This window comes from Gobio gobio (genome assembly GCF_949357685.1).
Source record: "Gobio gobio genome assembly, chromosome: 9".
Taxonomy (NCBI): Eukaryota; Metazoa; Chordata; class Actinopteri; order Cypriniformes; family Gobionidae; genus Gobio; species Gobio gobio.
The window spans coordinates 9,533,870-9,548,049 of NC_137115.1; the positions used below are offsets into that span (position 1 = coordinate 9,533,870).

At 37.7% G+C, this 14,180-nt stretch overlaps 1 protein-coding gene across 3 annotated transcripts in view; it reads right to left on the bottom strand.

The window, feature by feature from the left end:
* Nucleotides 1–516: 516 nt before the first annotated feature.
* st14a (ST14 transmembrane serine protease matriptase a) overlaps nt 517–14,180 on the bottom strand; it is a 32,601-nt gene continuing 18,937 nt past the window's right edge. For all 3 annotated transcript variants that reach the window (XM_079825706.1, XM_079825704.1, XM_079825705.1), the window contains exons 7-20: nt 13,585–13,617; nt 11,800–12,034; nt 11,528–11,664; nt 11,306–11,409; nt 11,104–11,201; nt 9,236–9,372; nt 8,998–9,102; nt 8,781–8,888; nt 6,997–7,110; nt 6,711–6,827; nt 6,426–6,606; nt 4,279–4,547; nt 4,011–4,147; nt 517–2,148 (exon numbers count right to left, since the gene is read on the bottom strand). In XM_079825706.1, coding sequence (XP_079681832.1) covers nt 1,990–2,148; nt 4,011–4,147; nt 4,279–4,547; nt 6,426–6,606; nt 6,711–6,827; nt 6,997–7,110; nt 8,781–8,888; nt 8,998–9,102; nt 9,236–9,372; nt 11,104–11,201; nt 11,306–11,409; nt 11,528–11,664; nt 11,800–12,034; nt 13,585–13,617 — 1,934 coding nt within the window. In that variant the 3' untranslated portion in view covers nt 517–1,989. The remainder of the gene's footprint in view (nt 2,149–4,010; nt 4,148–4,278; nt 4,548–6,425; nt 6,607–6,710; nt 6,828–6,996; nt 7,111–8,780; nt 8,889–8,997; nt 9,103–9,235; nt 9,373–11,103; nt 11,202–11,305; nt 11,410–11,527; nt 11,665–11,799; nt 12,035–13,584; nt 13,618–14,180) is intronic.

A 14,180-nucleotide genomic window follows, 5' to 3' on the forward strand; every position in this document is an offset into this window, starting at 1 on the left:
CGTTACAATTATAAACATTTTACGAATCATTCCATTCCAAACCCACATTACCGCGCATGAGAGAGAGAGAGAGAAAACAACACGAGCGTCTTGCGCTCAAATTGCTCTCTATTTGTTTACATAGTTAATGTGCACTGTGAAGTAACATATACAAACAATGAACAGCTCTATTTTTATTAACTAAGATTAACAAAGATTAATAAATACAGTAACAAATGTATTGATCATGGTTAGTTCATGTTAGTTATTAGTCTAATACATTAACTAATGTAATGTTAACAAATCAAACCATATTGTAAAGTGTTACAAACAAATAATTTACTCAGAACACCTTGAAATGAGAATATAAGTGTGCTTACCCCAATTTTTTTTGCAAGAGTGGTTATAGTAAGATTTAATCTTAATGAACTACAGTATTTTCAGGTTATTTATATGACTATGTAGAAAAATTACCTACCAACATTGTGATTGTCCTTTAGCTTAATCATTTGAAATAATAAAAACAATGATGTTCAAACTTTTGACTACTTTCTTTAATAACTACATAACACAATACTTGTACTTTTACTTTCAGTACTTGAGTAGTACATTTTAAAATAAACTACTTGCAATACTTAAGTACAAAAAATGTTGAATACTTTAGTACTTCTACTTAAGTGTGGTGCTTAAAGAGCACTTCAACTTCTACTCAAGTCACTTTTTTGATAAGGAACTTGTACTTTTACTCAAGTATGTGTCTCTAGTACTTTATACATCTCTGACAATCGCTCCAGCGGCCTTGTTCAGATCCCACAACACATGATCCTGCTCTGCTTCATACTACAGTAACATTCATAATCGCATCCATGAAAATGATTTCTGCCAGAGTCCTGTCCCGATTCTTTTCCACCGGCTGTGAGGTGAAGACCACTCGTCCCAAGATTCTGCGCTCAAACGTGGCATCATCAAACTACGCCTTTGTTTTGAATAGGCGACTTCTAGCTGACGGAAAAGTTACATAGTGCACCTTTAATCTAAAAAGATTTTAAACCACTTTTTTTGTATTCATATATAATTATACATAGAGTTTTATGACCTCATAGTATTTGAAAGACAGCTAAATTAGATTACACCGCAGGATAATTTTATAAACATAAAGGTGATGAAATTAATAAATGGTAGACAGTTGCAGTTTCTGCATTTAAAGTACGTTAAAAGTGAAGTCTCTGTGTGTATGACCAATTTGTCCATTCATGGGTAGTGTAGTAGTTTGCAATTAAACACCATTTTCAATGATACACATGGCATTGACAGTCTTCATTTAAAGTTATTACAACAACAAAATCAAAATCTCCGTCCAGAAAATGAATGGAATTTGAAACTGTAACCTGTTGCTCTTTTAGTGAACGTATTACACATTTCACACTATTTTAACTTGATACACATTTTATTTGTAAATGTTGCTAAATTGTTTCTAAATCCCTGAATCAAATTTAAAAGCACTCCAGATTCTGAAAGACTTATTTTCAAGTGTTTCCATGTGTAACTCAAACTTTGTTTAAAGTCACATTACATACATACATTTTGCACAAAGGTCATAAAAAGCATTAAGATGGTCACATTTAAGTACGAGTGTAACCCCAGAAATACACACTCCCTGAAACAAAGAAAACTGAAGGTACAGATCCAAACAACTGAATCATTCACAATCAAAAAAATAAAAGCTTCAATTCAAGAATGTTACTAAAAAACACAAAATCTTTAAAAGGAGAAAATGAGACATTTATTTACACATCTTAAGGCCGAATAAAACCCTCATACCGCTCTCCTCATAAAATATACACATATATAAAACAATTTAGACAAATGCAAAAACAGGTCCACATGTATATCTCTGTCCACCCAGACGCCACATCACAATGCATGGGTTATTCCATGTATGTTATTAAAATATTTGCGGCCTGAGAAACCAAAACAGTTCATAAAATTTCTCACAGTTCATCAAAATCTCTATACTCCCGTCTTCTCCTTGATCCAGCCCCTGAATTTTGGGACGTTTGTGTAGATGCCTGGCTTATTTTTGCGGGCACAGCCGTCACCCCAGCTCACCACTCCCGCCAGGTACATATGGTCATTCATAAAATAAGCCAGAGGACCGCCAGAGTCACCCTGAGCATGGAAAAAGAGTGTTACTTAAATGGATGATGATAACACGAGAGGGAAGAAATACAATGAAATAAAGAGAAACATTTAAATAAAATGGAACTTACAGATGCACAATATTACAATTCTGAACTATACCAAATATGGTCAATAACCAATAAATGGCTGATATAAAAATCATATATATTATTATATAATTATATTATTTTGTCTAAATAAAATGTTTGTTTATAATTTAGCACCGTGCCAGCTACCATAGCTATATTCATGGTGAGAAACAAGTGAAAAACAGAAAAAAAAACTAAACTATATAAAAACAGTCGTGGCCCAATGGTTAGAGAGTCGGACTTGTTACCCGAAGGTTGCGGGTTCGAGTCTCAGGTCCGGCAGGAATTGTTGATGGGGGGGAATAACCAGCACCCTCCTCCACCCACAATACCACAACTTGAGACCCTTGAGCAAGGCACCGAAACCCCCAACTGCTCCTCGGGCGCCGCAGCAATATGGCACTCTAGGTGTGTGTTCACGGGGTGTGTGTGTTCACTACTGTGTGTGTGTGCACTTGGATGGGTTAAATGCAGAGCACAAATTCCAAGTATGGGTCACCATACTTGGCCACACGTCACTTCACTAAACAACAAATCAAAACAAAATGTATAAAAGGTTTTTAAAGTTTATAATTGATTAAAAAAAGATCTAAAACTAAATCTAGCTTCAGTTCAATAAAAATATTTTTTATAAGAATCAACCAAAAAGTCCACAACACGTGTTCACGAGAGCAGACGGGAATATGCGTCAGAGATTAATATTTTGTAAATAAAGTGGTAAATTATGTTTTAAACATAAAAGTAAAGCACTTGTGTTGCTTTATAAAAGTCACATGGTTTACTTTAACGATGTCTTGACTATCTTTCTGGGCCTTGAAAGTGGTAGTTGCGTAGACTGTCAATGGAGGGACAGAAAGCTCTCGGATTTCATTACAAATATCTTCATTTGTGTTTCGAAGACGAACGAAAGTCTTACAGGTTGAGTAAATGATGACAGAATTACAAATTTTGTGTGAACTATCCCTTTAAAACCCATCAAAGTCCATTAAAATAGGTTTCAGAGATATTGGATATAGAAGCAGCAAACTTTGTGCAACACAACATTTATGTCACTGTTAAATGTACAGTCGTGGCCAAAAGTATTGGCAGTGTAATTAAATTGTTAGTGTTTTTAAAGATGAACTTTAATTGAGTGTTAGATCAAGTCAAACTGCAAAATCGGGGAAATGAGCACGACCAATTCAATATCAACCAATTGAAAAAAATAAAATAAAATCACTAACTTGACTTGATAACAAATATGCTACCGATATATCAAGCATCCCTAAAGTAAATAATGAAATAAAAAGAAATAAAAATATACATGCTCTTAGGGGGTGGGAGATATACCGTTAGACAGGATTAACCGGTAGAAATTTGTCAACTAAAGCTGTACCAGAATATTCAAATATTCGTTGGTGGGTTGGTATTTGATTTTCAAATTTTTTTTTACCCTTCCGCACACCTGGCATTCCCCTCGAAACGGTTCTCATTCGCACTTGAATATGTTACCCAGACATGTTCATAAGTCCATGCGGTCCAAGTCAAGTCTCAAGTCTTTAAGGTTCAAGTCAAGTCAATTTACCTCAAAATAATCCTGTGCGCATTCAGACTCATTTTGCCAGCATGAGTCTTATATCCTTATTGTAAAATAAACTTACTCATATTGTGATCCAAGTTTCTGGTCATATTGCCCACCCCTACAGGGCAAATCCTTTGTACTTGTATGCTAAAGCACTAAAAGAGTGTGTGCTTCTGTTCCAGTGATCAATAGAAACTCACCTGGCAAGCATCCACTCCTCCTGCCAGATTGCCAGCACACACCATGCGAGAAGTGATCTGACCCTGCATTAGTTGATCACACACCGTACTGTTGATAATGCGAACCTGCGCCTTCTGCAGCACAGTCGCTCCACTGCCTGAAATAAACACACATACCGATAACAAATCAAAGACAAGAACTACATTTAAAAATATCATTTGATCTTGGGGTGAAACATGACAGGCTTTGGGAGAGGTGTAAAAATGATTGTATAGTTTTTTTACTTACCCCCTTCTCTAGTGGCACCCCAGCCGCTGATAGTGACAACCTCACCAGTTGCGAAGACATCGGTGGTAGAGGGCAAGCAAATGGGTTTAATGGTGTCACTGTAGGCCACGGGTGAGTCCAGCTCCATCAGAGCGATGTCGTTGTCATAGGTGTAGTGGTTGTAGGATGGGTGAGGAATGACTTGTTTTAGGAATCTCTTTGTTGCAGACTGTTTCTGTTTTTGTGTGTGAAGTCCCAAGTATGCTTCCCATGTTCCCGGCTGAGAATACCTGAGGGTTCATCAGATATACAGAGATGAAGGTTTTCTCTTCCACTCTCAGCCTTAACCAATTTAACTGATAGATTAAAACAGTATGGCCCAATTTCACAGACAGGACTTAGATTAAGCCAGGATTAGGCCTTCGTTCAATTAGGATATTTAAGTAGCTTTTATAAACGTGTCTTAGAATAAAAAAAACATTACTAGTGTGCATCTTGAGACAAAACAATGGCACTGACATATTTTAAGATCTGTCAGATCAAGTGGCTTTCAGTTAAAACAGCTCAAACATGCATTTTTGTCTGTGAAACCAGGGGTATATTGATTATATTAAAGCTACACTATTTTGTTTAAAAAATCTAAAACTAAAAAGGTTATGCAAGTCAGCACAAAACGGAAGTTACAATAGTCTTTTCTTCCCTATTGTAACATATATCAGAGTTAAACGGCTTCTCGAACAAGAAAACATTTAGGGCGAGACTGTCCATGCTGGGGAACTGATTGAATGGTTGTGGTTTACTATTGGTCAATCTCATGTGAGTGACAGGTTGTCCCGCCCTCGTGCCAAAACACATCATCAGAGAAGAGATGTCGCTGCAAGAGGGAGGGGAAGTTATTTTGTGATGCACACGGATAAATCCATCCATCCATCCATCATTTTCCGCTTATCCGGGGCCGGGTCGCGGGGGCAACAGTCTAAGCAGAGACGCCCAGACTTCCCTCTCCCTAGCCACTTCTTCCAGCTCTTCCGGGGGAACCCCGAGGCGTTCCCAGGCCAGCCGGGAGACATAGTCCCTCCAGCGTGTCCTAGGTCTTCCCCGGGGCCTCCTGCCGGTGGGACGTGCCTGGAACACCTCCCTGGGAAGGCGTCCAGGAGGCATCCGAAAAAGATGCCCGAGCCACCTCAGCTGGCTCCTCTTGATGTGGAGGAGCAACGGCTCTACTCTGAGCTCCTTCCGAGCGACCGAGCTTCAGCCTATCTCTAAGGGAGCGCCCAGCCACCCTGCGGAGAAAGCTCATTTCGGCCACCTGTATCCGGGATTTTGTCCTTTTGGTCATGACCCACAGCTCATGACAATAGGTGAGAGTAGGCACGTAGATCGACCGGTAAATCGAGTGCTTTGCCTTACAGCTCAGCTCCTTCTTTACCACGACAGACCGGTACATCGACCGCATTACTGCAGCAGCTGCACCGATCCGTCTGTCGATCTCCCGTTGCCGTAAGGGGTGTGTAGTAGTGATGACGCTGAAGCGGAGATTGTTCACCAGCTTAGTGGAACAGCATGGGATGCACTAGTTTATGATCGAATCAGTATAAAAGCGTGTTTTTTTTTCGAGAGAAATCGCAGATCACAAGCAAACTTAAGACGCTGCGGAGACATTACACGTCACATCCTGATATCACACATCTTAAAGGGATCTTTACGCGATGTGTGTGAACGCAAGCACAGATTCGTGGCAGTGTGAATGAACCAAAATCAAATGATCCCAGGACACATTATCAGTGTATTTTCCGGAATCTTAGTTGTGTGATTTATTTAAATTTTCTCCTCCCATAAATGTTGCGTCTGAGAGGGAAACGGCAACAAATTCATATGCAATAAAGTCAGCCGCAAAAATAACCATGCCTTTTTTCCATGCCTTTTCAGCATACATTTTTTGAGTGTCTGTCTTGTAAATACTGACAGTAGTTTTTAATGCAAATTAGGGTTTGCGCTGGAGCAAACTGTTAGTAAATCTGGCCCTAAGTGTCAAAACAGTTTTTGTGAAACATTTTGCCATCTTAATTTAAAATAAATACCACTTGGTTTTATATTTTGTTATGATGTGGTTTCTCAAGTGAAAGTTGAATATAAAAAAAGAGAAGAGAAACAGAAAGGAAATTCACTTGATTTTGTCGTCTTGTACGCAGTGGGCAGCCGTCACAAGCCAGCGCTCATTGATGATTGATGCACCGCAAACATGAGCCACGTTTTTAATGTGGAGGCTGACCTGCCATGGGAACTCGCCCACAACTGCGTCCACCCCACCCACAACACGAGACGTCTTGTAAGCTTTCTTGCCACAGTCTAGAGAATAAAGAGGGAGAGATAGAAATCAACGTTAAACCAAGCAGATTTAGATATGAGATTGAGAACAGAGCTATAGGTATGAGGATGTGAGTGACACGCACTGCAGTTGGCCTCATCGGAGCCATCGCCACAGTCATCTAGCCCATCACACTGAGGGCTCTTTTTGGTGATGCATTTTTTGTTACTGCACGCGAACGTTGAGACTGCACAGGACATCTCTGTAAGAAAGAAAAGTAACAAAAAAGACTGAAGACAAGGAAAGTGCTCCTAATCTCAGAACATTTTCCAAATATTTATTTTCTGATTATTTGAAATGCAATAAAAATCATACTAAAATAAACCAGATTTTTAGATTGTCTGATCAAGCTTGCATTATTTATTTTTCACCTCTTGAACATCCTTCTTCATCTGAGCCGTCTTTACAGTCAGGAGTCCCGTCACACTTCATCTTCTCTGAGACACACTGATCGTTATTGCACTTAAATTGTCCAGCCTTACATCCTGCCAAAAAAGAGGACAATAATGTCAAAGCAATAATGTCCCAGCTGCCTGGTCCGTCAACAGAGCCTCATGAGGTGTATCTGGGAGTTTCTCCCTCATATCTGCTTCGAGGCTTTTTAGAATCCAGTATTCCCATAATCCTTTTGTCTTTTATAAGTTTGATAAAGAACTCGGCCTCATTTTCTGTCCTAACATACCGCACTTTTTTTAAAGAATGATCATGTGACTTTTACGTACGTCAGGTGACCTGTAAATGCGAAAAAACTGTGACCTGAAAAATGCAAAATATTCCTTTTTCGAATTGCCTTAAAAATGAAAAAAAAATCACCTTACGTGAGTGTACTTTTTGTTGTTGTTCGCGATTAATGGGAGTTTTTACGAAATTGATGCGTTTCAATAAGCCGTTTTTTCAATTTGAAATTTCAGTTTGCACAATTTGAAGGGCAATGGAAACGCAGCAAGTGTATAGATTTTTAGGAACCAGAAGGGCTTTCAGGACAATTATAAAAAAACGCCAACCTTCAGGTCATGTTACAAGTCTTTTTGCTGTGAAATCTTAACTGATTTTCATATAGTAAATGTAATAATAACTTTCATATTGTTATCATTATTACAAGATGAATTCTCACTGGATGGAAGCAACTTTTTTTTATAGAAAAAAAATAATTAATATGCATTAATCAAATACAATGCATCAGACATTTGAGGAACGTTTATTTTTTAATCTCAGCCATTATTTTATTGCATTGTATTATGTTTTGATCATAAAACAAAGCAATTAGATATTGTACTACAAAATAATTGGGAGATAGAGTGGCAACGGATATTTACTGTATATGTAATTTATGCAAGTTGTCTGTTATACAGTTACACTAGTTATCAGATTTCATCTTACTTTTTTGCCATATAAAGAACATCATCTTCAGCTCGGTCCGGAGGCTTCCTAATGCTCAGCGATTGTACTCACTGTAAAGACAGTAACGATGACGTCGATTTTGCACCAATCCCAGCGCGAGTCCGAATCGATGAAATCAGCATTAACAAGTGTGTGTCCATCAACAAACCTGTGTGTGTGTGTGTTTTTCTAATTTATTGTGGTGCACTGTATTAATAACAGTGCATTCGTTAGCCCAGCACTAACGTCAATGACTGATGGAACATTTCATTTTGCAAAACAAATCTTGCTCCATCCTTAATCTTTACTCAAAGTATTAAGAACGACAGACAATCTGCATTAATTTGACACAGTTTTAGGTAATAGTGGCCCGGGCACAGCTGATTTACAGTAGTATTTCAGTAAGACAGTAATAACGTGAGTTAGCTGGTTAGCTAGATACCTACACAATATGAAACACAAACACATTGTAGAGCACATGATGCTATCCAGTATCCGCTGCAGTGTTTGAGGTGGTTTAAGTTTTCCCTGGTGTCTGCGCACGCAATAAGTGGATGGGCAATATGCTAATGTTTCGTTTTGACGTCACAACGAAATGGCTGACGAAATCTGACCAGATTAAGACATTTTTGTATATAGGATGTTACAAAAATAATGAATTCAGATGCATCTTGATGCCAATGGAGGCAGCATTCTTCATGTTTCAGATGCAGCCAGAGAGAGATGAAGAGGAAAAAGGTTAGGAAAAGAAAATATAGAGGACCAAGGGTCTTACCACAATTAATCTCATCTGTATCATCTCCACAGTCATTTACGCCATCACACTGCCAGAACAGGGGCTTACAGAACCCGTTTTTGCACTGGATCATGCTGGAGTCACATTCTGAAGTCAAAACCATCCACAATCAATCACAGTGTATGTCTGAGCTCAAATTCACACTCAGAGGGCAATTGTGTGTTTGAATCAAAGACAACGTTCAGGAAACACTTACTGCAGTTCTTCTCATCGCTGCTGTCACCACAATCGTTCCAGCCATCACAGCGCAAGGTTTGTTCTACACAGCGTTTGTTGTCGCATTGGAACAGCTCCGGGCAGGCTGAGAGATTCACAAACTGAATTCACTTTCTAATGTTCACACTGTTACCACTTTAAAAACTGTAACAGCACTAAAATGGTCAAAAATGTGACCCGGTTTTTTACCAGTTAACCATTTTTATGTCTTTACTTACGGTCAGAGGGCTCAAAGGCATCATAAGTGGCGTTAAAACCTCGATCTACACGTGATGAATCCGAGTAGAAGACAACAGTCATCTTGTTACTGTTGCTGGTAACTATAGTATTAGTTGGCAGCTGCCCACACAATTTGCTGCAAAGAAACAAAAAGCATGAAAGTTAGAGCTGCAAGTTTCTGGATGAATTGAGAATCAAATGTTTATTGTTTAAAAATGGACAATCACAATTGTCCCATGATTCTGAACAAACAACTAAACTAAATAACATTTGATTTACTAGAGTTTCTGACTAAATGTTAATGGCTACATTCTATTTAAAAAATGACTTGCTCATAAATGCTTCACTTGTTTCATTACTGGATGAATCAGCGTTTTTGAACGAATCTCTTGAAAGAATGATTGAATGACAAATACTGTCACTCGTCGCCACCTACTGGTGTAACGATGTAACTGAAATGCAAATGCACTTGAACACACAACACCACAGAATTATGCCAGTCTTAAATGAGTTAAATTACATCTTAAATTAACTTAAAGAGTTGTACGAAAATGAGATGCACTAAAAGTGACAGCAGCCTAATAAACAAGTTGCTGTGATGTATGTCATTAAGGAGCTTATTCACCGTATCCCCCAAAGTTAGATAAGTCCATACATACCATTCTCATCTCTGTGCGTGCCATAACTCTGTCTGACGCATCCACCACTAGCCTAGCTTAGCACAAAGACTGGAGGTAAATGGCTCCAGCAAGCCTACTGCTCAATAAGGCGCAATGATATTACGCAGCGCCTGAAAATAGGCTAACTTCCGTCAACATAACCAACGTGACAACCTGATTGCACAGGGAGCATGCTGGGGACTATTTTCAGGTGCTGCGTAATATCATTGCGCCTGCTACAACCATGGTACGGCAGCAAAGTTCCTTGATCTTAATTTTCCGTCGGTCTTAGTACACGATGTAACTATACACATCACAACATGTGATTGTATGAAGTGCATGAAGTGTTGCCGTTATTTTGTCACTTATTGAGCAGTAGGCTAGCTGGAGCCGTTTATCTCCAGTCTTTGTGCTAAGCTAGGCTAGCGGTGGCTGCGTCAGACAGAGTTATGGCACGCACGGAGATGAGAATAGTGTGTATGGACTTATCGGACTCTGGGGGATACGGCGAATAAGCTAAAGTCCCAAAAAGTCGGCGTGTTCCTTTAATGAAATTTGTTGCTTTAATCCGGATAAATCCATATTTAATTTATTATTTATGAAGTTAAGACTGTTAAGTGTTTGATAACTTTATTCAAATTCAGTATATTGATTATAGCCTGTATGAAGGCAACAGGTAAATATGACTTTTTATATAATGGGTTTATGTGAAGACTGTTTTATGTTCACTTAAATTAAAAGTTGTTATTTTTTTAAAGCCTAATGAATGTTAGAATTGATAGCTTTTAATTATACTGTAATGTTGAATGTCTATCATTAATGTTAAAAATAAATGTCAGAGAGACATCAGTAGCAGTATTAGTATCAGTGATACTGGCCTTCATTCATAAAAATATGGATAATATAAAAATACAACAAATATTTAAAATATACTGTATTGAAGTTGTTTCTACATTAATTTGGAAAGTAACTGTGAAATGATTACAATATAAAAATATTAAAACCTCGATTTTAATCGCGATTAATTAAAGAAAGACATGCGATGCATTTGTTTTGTTTTAATCGATTGACAGCACTAAAAACAAAACAAAAACACAGAGGAACAGCTGTCATATGATTTATCAGCACCCTTGGAGGAACATCAGATCAATCACATCAGACAATAGACAATTCTGTGAAAAGTTTAACTGAAGCTCTAAATTACTGACCTCTTACCAACAATATTCACATAATCTCCTGTGCAAGGTGTCCCCGTTGAAACCATAAACTTGGAGAACTTCAGCTTGATGAATTTGTCAACAGGAACCTTTAAACAATAGATACGGATGAGTGCTCATAAAACAGCAAAATCTGTTATAAAAGTGGTTCACCATGACATTAACCGGTTCAACATGAGTGTTTGGTCCTCACCTCGATGTCCCACTGACATGTTGTGTTGGGGGAGTAATAATTAGGAAAGTTCGGTGATTGGAAACTACCAGAGGATCCAGTCAATGAACCACCACATGAGAGTTCTGTTAAAAGGGAAGAACCAGTGATATATATATATATATATATATATAACATTAATGCATCCTGTACTTTTAACCAGTCAAGTGTGTTTTTGTTTAGCCAGCCAGGATTTGTCTTTACCATTTGTCTTGATCTGAGTGACACGGGCTCTGAAACCAGGATAATTTCCCTCTTCGTTGGTTACCAAGGTGACCAGCATAACATTTCGAGATGAGATAAAGGTTAAAGGATCACTGGGAGAATAGTAGCCACACTTCCTGTTTGAGAAGGGGAGAGAGAGAGAGAGAGAGAGAGAGATAGAGACTCAGTTATGTTGAAATTTCACACCTTGATATTTCAGTAGCTTACACAGACACCAGATGGTGCTACAGCCACAAACACAATTCCCTTACTCTGCCATAAGGAATTTGTCCATGGCGACCAACGAGTCATACACTCTCACAAAGTCATTTACACAGTTTTGCTCCAGGTTGAAGGTGTCAAAAGCCAACTTCAGCGCATAGCCTTGGTCTCCCCGAAGCTGCCATTGCACGAAGGAGTTTGGAGCATATGGGGAGTTAGGGAAACCCGGTGATTGAACGATCTCATCAACAGTACCTCTGGCGTGCTGGGAGAATCTCGTATTTGCTAGACATACGGAAAACAAAAGGTTATTCTGACACATTTATTATTGGATACATGGTACAATAATGAGTATGAATGTGCTTAGGGAATTAAGTCCTGTTCCAAAACCTACTGAACTGGGGCCCTATGATTTCTGCAATGCACAAAAGCTGTGTTTTCAGCTTCTGCCGTCACACTATATTAGGACACGCCACATGAACTTCATCTCTAGAGCTGCTCCGACTGTTCACCTTATGAGTATTTCATCATTTCATTTGATAAAACTATGGTAAGATACCCTCCCGCCAAAATAAAAGTTTGGTTTAACTTGACATAAATTACTATTGTACAGTAGAATGTACTCAAATAATGATAAATAATACAGCTTATTATGATTTAAGGAATTACAAAAAATGTTGTGCTGCAGTTTGTTTGCCAAATTTTATTTGAATACATTTTAAAAGATTACTTAAATTGTTCATTTTTTAATGCATTAATTTGATTACTACCTGTTTTGATATTACATGTTGTATTAAACCATAAAACACAGAATCCAGAAAAATTGGGTAACACTTTACAATAAGGTTCGTTAGTTAACATTAGTTAACTACATTTGTTAACATGAACTAATAATGAACTGCACTTATAAAGCATTATCTTTGTTAATGTTAATTTCAACATTTGCTAATGCATTATTAAAATCTTGTTAACATTAGTTAATGCACTGTGAACTAACATGAACAAACCATGAACAGCTGGAATTTTATTAACTAATGTTAACAAAGATTAACTAATGCTAAACAGGTGTTGTTCATGGTTAGTTAATGTTAACTAATGCATTAACTAATGTTAACTAATACAACCTTATTGTAAAGTGTTACCAAAAATTAAAATGATTTTCTAAAAAAAATTTAACATTTCATAGGGCACTATTATTGCTTGCATTTAAAAAAATCAATTGTTAAAATTATGTGAATTCAATTTATTAGACATCCTTGTTATTATTCAAATGTAACTGAACCACTAAAATAGAATACTTTTTTTTTTTTATCTGCCTGCACAAACTGAACTGGAACCAAAATCTCTTTAAGGAAAGTCATTTCACTCGTGGCCCTCTTCAAAACCTCTCTTTGAATGGGGGAACATCAAATTCTCCAAAGCTGTTCACCAAGCTTATGATTAAATTTCATATTTGAGATCACCAATGAAATCTGACAACAACTGTCTCATACATTTTGTTTCTAAACACTTAAATCATGATAAAAAAAAAAAAACAGCTTTTTTTCAGGTTGGACTTGGACCAGCCACTTTTTCCCATTTATAGTAATATGACTGCACCGCCTATATACATCTCAAGTCTTTGTATACCTCATGTGGTTGCCATCTCGGATTTATTTTTTCACTAATCTTGTGCAAAAAATGCATTATGATACTGCTTATGATGATGCTACCTTATGGAACAGCCTTCATGTCAGGAGCATACCTATGATTCCTTAAATTGCTTGCTATGGAGGCAGTTCACTAGGTTTTGGAACAGACAGTATATGAGAGATATGAGTAATAGACTAACTCACTCCTGGCTTGTGAGAACAAACGTGTGTCCAGAGCTGTTAATGAAAAATTGACATAGTTATAATGAATCTGTCAGGTTGAAGATAAGCATCAGGGCTTCAGTATCATGGACATTGATAGCATGCAGTCTAGAGACCAGTATCTGGGTGAATCTCACAAAACATGTCAAGAAACGGGTCACATTTCACCCCACAATCACAAGAAGAAAAAGGAATGGTTTTTTTTGCTCAGGGGAAACAAAACCTACTTTTAGGACAATTTTTTTCATGATAATTAAGCACACTTTCCCCCAATCTCATTACTGTAATGCAAAATAAAATTGTAATGCAAAATAAAATGATATATTATTTAAATAACTTACTCTGCGATGACGTAATTTTGACGTAAAAAGCTGTGCGCACCCTCTCGCTCGTGCAGACGCGACGAGTATAAACCAACAAGGCTTAAGGAAGGCTTTAAAGTGTCCGAGAAAGACGCAGAAATGGCCGTTTGCAGACACTGTTCTGCTGAATTGTCTAAGCACCCTCAAATGCACTGTAATAATATATTGGCAAATACTCCAGTGCATATTTGTGTCTGTAGAACGTCAAATGTATCC